This window comes from Vitis riparia, chromosome 6 (assembly GCF_004353265.1).
Source record: "Vitis riparia cultivar Riparia Gloire de Montpellier isolate 1030 chromosome 6, EGFV_Vit.rip_1.0, whole genome shotgun sequence".
NCBI lineage: Eukaryota > Viridiplantae > Streptophyta > Magnoliopsida > Vitales > Vitaceae > Vitis > Vitis riparia.
This window is the reverse complement of record NC_048436.1, coordinates 18,675,239-18,682,873: the sequence shown is the minus strand read 5'-3', so window position 1 is coordinate 18,682,873 and position 7,635 is coordinate 18,675,239. Positions and strand designations below refer to the sequence as shown.

The following is a 7,635-nucleotide window of genomic DNA, read 5'->3' as shown; positions in this document are numbered from 1 at the left end:
CAGTAATAGCACTGAGTATTATTGGAACCATCATTGAATTATCTGTAGCCCAGGTGGGCAGGCTCGCATCATTGACGACCAGACGCGTTTTCAGCGTAAATAAAAATAATTCTAAACAAGAAACTTGTACGGGGCATATCAGAAACACTGGTGAGTGGTGACGGCACTTTCTGTTCTTTAAAATATAAATAATTTTTTTTAATTTTGATGTAGGATATAAATTTTTTTAAACAACTACTCTATAATAATTTTTAAAAATAAATATAATTTTTTTATTATATCAAAATTTATTTATTTTTTTTAAATATTATTTAAAAATATAAATTTCAAAATTATAATATACTCCTTTTTAAGTTAAAATCCGACAATATTTATAAGAATTGTTAAATGGTATCAAAGTTAATCTGCACTGAATATTTATCTATTTGACCTTACAATAATGTGACATAGACGTTATATGTGTAAACATAATTTTTGAAAATCTATCAAAATAGTCTTGATATTTTTATTAATATTTTGATTACCTTAGTCATGGAAAAAATTAGTAAGAATAAATATCATCCTAAAACGGAGGAAACCTTAATGAACAAATTGTTATGAATCAATAATCAAGTAAAACACTTGACACAAGACAACAGTATTAATTTCCAAGTCCATTTTAATACCAGTCTTTATATATGTTCATAAAAGATATATAAAGAGGATAAACAGAATATTAGTTCAACTACTCATCATGAAGCCTAGCTCACTGATCGGACCCATTACTTGTTCCATGACCCTCATCAGTATTCTTGTACTTGTACATTGTAGCGCACACTAAGTAGCCAAAAAAGTTGAGCATTCCGAGCACTGTCAGCAACCAATACACGTTATCGAGCCTCCCATTATTTAAATCGTCTGGCAACCACTTGGTGGTTCTTCGAATAAGATCGATCACCGCAGTGCTCAGATAGAATGCTATGGCAATAAGCAGTGAAATCATTGCAGTGGAAGTGCTTCGCAAGGAAGTGGGAAACTCCTGGTAGTAGAGCGAAACTTGTCCCGGAAAATGAAAGGCTTCGCCAATGCCCAATAAAGCAAGCTGTGGAAACAACCATAGAGCAAGCATGGGTGTTATGGGGCCTGCAGGCTGGTTCTGGAGGTGGTGGGCGTGAGCTATTCGAAGCCTCCTCGACTCGACCAGGGCGGAGACCGCCATGCTAAGGGCATTGAGAATGTGGCCGAGGCCGATCCTTTGGAGGGGCGTTGGAGAATGATTGGTGAGTTTCTTCCATAATGGACATAGGATGCGATCGATGAGGGTGAGAGAGATGGCAGCAGAGATGAATGCGATGACAAGGATGGAGCCTGCTGGGATTTTGAAATGAGGGCCAAGGTGACGGTCCATGGTTAGGGCTTGGAGGACTGTTAGGCTGCTTTGGATTCCTATTGGGGTGCCTAAGAATATACTAGTGCACCAAAGTGGAAAGATTCTGATTAGGGTTTTGAGGTCTTCTACTTGTTGGACTGTACATAACCTCCATGGTTTTGCGATTAAGCCATCTGCTCTAATGTCTCCTTCAGTTTTCAGTGCTGCTCGATTCAGGAACCTGCATGAAATTGACGAGTATATTACCAATCAGCTCAAGCTAAAACCCATAAAGGGCGATGCCAATTCGTGGGTTGTGTGTGAGTCACATTATCATTTATTTTACTTAATTCATGGATTGGTGAAGTTGGTCAGGAATCAGGATATTCACATCATGTTGAGTTTCTTTTTTTAATCATATAATAATGAAAAATGGAAATGAACGGTCAAATCCTTACCTAAAACTCTTTGTAGGTGTAGTGGCAGTCACCATCTTCACAGATCCTTGATGCTTATGGCAATAATAATAATCATCGCTATTCAAAGAGATCAGAACCTTCCTTTTCCGCAAGGCGGCCACAAAAACCCGAGCCAAATCCACAAACGGGCTCCCTTGAGGCTTAACATGGCGGTAGAATCGACTTCCCAATAAGAAAATGACTAAGCCAATGAGGTTACACACAACGGTTAGGCCAAAACCCCATGTCCAACTCACGTTATCTTCAACATACACAATGGCTGTGTTACTTATTACAGCAGAAACGTAGAAAACGAAGAAGTACCAGTTGAAGAAAGTGGCTTGATGTTTGGGTTTATCGAATTGATCTGCTCCCATGGTCGCTAGAGTGAATCGGGTACCCCCCAGACCTATTACGGCCAGTGTTATACCCGAGTATAGGACTGCGAATTGAATTTTTGATGGGTTTTTGCAGAGGGTAGATCCATATTCACACTGTTGAGGCCTCAAGAAATCTAGTGTGGTTAGGGCTAAAAGTACCACCCCCTGCATGTGTAAATAAATTGTAATTGATTTGAATAAAAAAAGAAAAAAAAAAGGATAAAGGATCGCTCACCTAAAAAAGATACTTGCATTAAATTCAGAATCTATAAACCCTAGGATACTAGGCCCACTAAATATTGCATATAATCCTAAATGAGTTTTTTTTTTTTTCAATTTTACGAAACAAATTTAATCAACAAAAAAGCGCTCCAGAAATATTTTTAATTTATATAAATATTTTTAAGTGTTATAAAAATTAAAAACACCTTTTAAAATAATTATTAAATATATTTTAAGTAAAATAGGCATCGGGTTAGCAAGTCAACGAGTGAAACTTGTAAAAATAATTTATTAACCTTTATTTAAAAAAAAATACTTTTAAAAATTTATTTTATTCCTCACCTTGCTCTTACTTTCTTGAAACTTTTCAAAATTCAAACATAGAAAGGAAAGGCTAGAAGTAATTTATGATGTAGTTGCTTCCCAACCTGTGTCAAATAAATTAGTGAAGGAGAAAGTTCATGCCAGCTGTTTGACTTTAGTTCAATATATATCGTCTTTTAATTGACTGATCGGAGAATTAAGCTTGTTCCACTTTCTTTATCTTAGCAAGAAACTCACGGAAAAAAGGAGTAAAAAATAAAACAGAAATAAAAGCATAATTAATTACCAGCAAAGAGATACACGAACAGAGAGCAATGATGGAGAAGCTTCCAAAGAAACAGTCAGCAGCGATAGCTCCGACGATCGGAAACAGGCTAGTGGAACCGCTAACCACGTTGGAAATCTGAGCGGCGTCGATTCTCTTAACGCTGAACTCTTCTATCAGATACACGATCAGGTTCGCCCCCCATCCGCCGGCCGCCAGTGTCAAGCCCGTCAGGGCACCTGGGTTCAACGTAACAAACACAATTATTACGTAATTTTACATGTCAAAAAAGAAGAGATCAGTTGTGGGTGATATGTGTGAAGAGACCTGCGATGAAGAGGAAGGTGATCCAGCCGCCTTTTGTGCTGCCGGAATCTGAAATTTGAGACTCACGGTCGCCGGAGAATGAAGGTTGGGCGGTGCAATCGGGATTTTGCAGGTCTGCGGCTGCCATTTGGTCTATGTTATTTTGGTATATGAGATATGATTTACAGTAGGATCTCCGTCCGTGTTAATATAAGTATATAATTGAAGTGTTTCTGGGGTCCTACGTTGGCCATTCATACCGCCTCTGCTCCTTGTTCTACACCTCTGTAAGTGTAGAAGCAAAGCATCGCTGTCCTTCCTGTCTTTTGTCTTTTTTTCTTTTTCTTTTTCTCCTTTATTATGTATCATGAGAAAGAAAAATTATCAACCTGAACAAAATATTATAATATTTATTTAATATTTTTTAAAAATTTGGTCATGAAGGAAAAAATAAAATAAAGTACGCCTCAAAATTATTACTTGTTCTTCACTTTCTTTTCCCATTTTTTTTCATTTTCCTCCGATTTTTTTAAAACATTTTAATATAAGAATTATTATATTTTATATAGAAATTATTAGTATTTTTTGTTTTTTAAAAAATACTACATTTTTTTATTGAAATAATATTGAAGCAAAACATGATTTCGAATTGATATTACATCATACCAAAATCCATATGAAAATAAATAATATATTAAAAATGTTATTATGATATAATGGGGACAAGCATGATTCTCGTGATATTGTAGTTGATGATGATGATGGCAATGGGCACTACTCCTAACAAGATAAACTTTGTCCAGAACAATAAATAAATAAATAAATAAATAAAATACAAAAATCTCAATGATTTTCTCATTAGGTCTTAAAACAATCATTAGGTCTTAAACTAATATCATCGACAGTTCTTTAAGTGTCACCAAATCTTTCTGAAAATAATATTATTATTTTATTAAAAATCCCATTTGACACAGGAGTGGGTCAAAGAGATTTAGCACCCAAACAGAAAGTATATTTTGTTTAAACTTTATTTAATAATTAATAAATACCTAAACATTTGCATACTTAATTACAAAATATAGTATTGGATTTGGTTATTTAAGAGTCCGTACTTTCAATACTTAAAATTTTTTATCATTTAAGTATTATAAATATTATAAATACTTTTTAAAATTACTTTAAAATGCATTCTAAATAAACATATCATGTGTATTCTCTTGGTCTTGAAAAGTTATTTTAGAAAATAACCAATTGGAGATTGGAAACCTAGAATCCATTGTTTTTCAAGTAATTAGTTCATATGATATTTTTTTTTCCACTAAAACCAAATGAACCAAGTGGATCTTGAGATACTATTGTAGTATATACTTGACAATGAGAAATATTTTTAATCAATTTTTAAAATTTTTATTACATATTTTTTTAATTATTATTTTTATTTTTATATAATTATTTTTAAATTTATTAAAATACATATTTTATAATTTTAAGAATAGGGTTTTTTTTTTAACATTCTTAAATACTTGAAATTTACAAAAATTAAATATATTTAACCGAAATGTTAGGAGAGGGAATGAAATTAACCCTAAAATTTATAACCTACGTCTATCCAACTACATTACAAAATACTATTATGGGAATATCATGGGTAGGTCCAGGTTCCACATGGTCTCAACAAAGTCAATGAGGAAACAGTGGAAAATACAGTAGCCACAGTGAGAGTAGCGAATATTATGGGAAGACGCTGACGCGTTCTCAGCAACTTGGCCTGCCTTGGTATCAAGCTACTGTCTTTCTTGGTGCCGTGGGTACCGAGCTAACCGATTCTGACAGCGGGTCCAACCACTCTGTCGTCTCACTGTCAAATAATAATTATAATGCCCTACAAATTGTGATGTTTTTGGAAATTAAGAGAATAAAAAAATACAGCCAATAAAATAATTTAAATTTATTATAAATCATTTAGGAAAGGCTATCATTTGATTCGATTGTCTTCATTTCAATTCAAGAATAAAAGAGGTAATGCACCACCTAGTCCAAATTAATATGAAAAATGAAAGAATGAGATATATCTTATATTTGTTATTTTTTAAAAATTATTTAGAAGATTATATATTTTTAAATTATTTAATTTTTATATAAAAAATTAAAATAAGTTATGTAAGTTTGAAGTAGTGTATACAAGTGTTAAAAAAAGAAAATTAATTTTAAAATGAAAAGTTTTATATGTTTTTTTTTAATATAAATATACCAAGTACCGATTTCAAATTTCACTCTAAAAGCACTCGTATAAATTTATTTTATATATATAATTTATTTTTCATAAAATTATTAAATACATTTACTTAAAATATTTTTACCTAAAATCTCTCAAAAAATAAATTTATAAATTTATAGAGGTGTTAATTAAGATAATTTGAAAATATTCATACAAAATCACAAAGTTATGAGTAAAATTAACTCCTCATGGAACCCTCTTCTCGTTTCCTTCCCTATTCTCCTCCCATCTTCTTTATCTCATTTATTTATTTATTTATTTACTCTTTATTTTCTTTTCTTTATTATTATTATTATTTGTTTTTCAAAAACTCAACCCTTCACCGCCACCACCGGGACACCGACCCGTCGCTGTCGGCAAGCCACCGTCGGCCGGTGACCCCCTTCCCATCTCATCCGTTTCCATTGTTATTATTATTCATTTTTCTTAATTTGGTTACAATAGTAATTGTTGGTTGTGATATTTGAATTGTTGAATTAATACGAAATTTGAGTTAATTTGTTGGTGATAAATTAATATGAAACTTGGGCTGATATATTGTTGGTGATTAATTTGGGACATTTGGATTATGTTAATTGTATATTGTTTATCTTATTTGGACTTGAGCTTCTACTTTTTTGTTACACATTTGGACTATTTTTGTTGTTGCATGGGCTCATTTTGTAAACCTGTTAGTTGAGTATAAATTTATGATACGTTGGAGCACGAAATTTCATGGAACAAAGTGAGATTCAAAAAGCTGTAAATGGAGCATTGAATTTGTTATAAGTTTGTTTTGGTACATATTTTAATTCCCACTCTTATTTGATTTTATTTCTGTAAATATTTATTTTTGTATATTTACTTGTTATGTACAGAATTGAATATCGAGCAAATAAAAAATTTTGTTTAAACGAGACGAAGAATTCAATAAATATGTTATAATAAAATAATAATTTAAAAATATTATGATAATTTTCAATCCATTCTGACTTCTGGGTGCTACTGCGTTTGTCTTAAGTCATCGTTAAAAAAATATATATTTAAATCACTTTAATCAGAGGAGCAATTAGTGGAGATAATAATTATCCGAGGACAAAGAAAAAGTTAATTGGTAAAATGTTACAATCAACAAACAAAAAAAAGAACTTACTACAAGAGAATAATCTTAATTTTCAAGTTTATTTTAAGTAAAAATAGAGCATAAAAATCTATTTACATTTTGATGGTAGTAGACTAGTAGTCCCAGTGCAGTGGGACAAAGAAGATCAGTACCGAAATGGGGAGCCCCCATGTAATCCGAGGAATAAGATAGGCTTATAGGAAGTAATGATGAAGAGATTTACCAACGACCATCAATTTGATGATTAATACTTGTTTCAGGGGGGTTATGCTTATCCACAAAGTAAACATAGCTTCTCATCCAAGCCGGCCGGACAGAGATTTTCGTCACGTGAATGGTATGCAGCGGCACCGGCAGCCTCCATCTTGACCAACCACAAACCAAAAATAATAATAATGAGAAGTTGAAAAATAATTGATCAATCCTTGTCTTAAATGTAAAAAAAATACGTGGTTTTAAAAATTTTAGAAATATCCTTAAAAATCACGGTCATAGTTGTGGTTTTACAATTTTCCTTGGTAGCTATGGTTTTTAAAATATCCTAAAAATCACAATCACAAACTGTAGTTTTACAATTTTCTTTAAAACTACAGTTACTAACTGTGATTTCACAAATATCTTTAAAAGGAACTCATGTAACTTTACATCAACTAAAAAAAAAATATAAGATTTAAGAACTTTACTTTTTTATTTTTAATTTTAGTGTAAAAATAACTGTGAATATATATAATTTTAAAAAAGTTGTAAATAAAAAATTTATTAAGGATAATTTGTAAAAAAAAATAATTTTAAATTGATAATGGAAAATTGTAAGAATTTTTTCCCACTCCGAAACGAACTTTAAGAAATTTTAGTACATCGTTAAGAAATTTTGGTACATCAATAATTTCCTTAAAGTTCGTTTCGGAGTGGGAAAAAATTCTTAAAATTTTCCATTATCAGTTTAAAATTA

At 31.7% G+C, this 7,635-nt stretch overlaps 1 protein-coding gene across 1 annotated transcript; it reads right to left on the bottom strand.

The window, feature by feature from the left end:
- Positions 1-640: 640 nt before the first annotated feature.
- Positions 641-3,556, bottom strand: LOC117915846 (protein NRT1/ PTR FAMILY 2.7). The gene is made up of 4 exons (XM_034831565.1): positions 3,325-3,556; positions 3,019-3,236; positions 1,807-2,351; positions 641-1,589 (listed from the first exon to the last, which is right to left on the bottom strand). Exons 1-4 carry the CDS (start codon positions 3,449-3,451, stop codon positions 746-748), a joined length of 1,734 nt encoding a protein of 577 aa, XP_034687456.1. The 5' UTR covers positions 3,452-3,556; the 3' UTR covers positions 641-745.
- Positions 3,557-7,635: the final 4,079 nt, after the last annotated feature.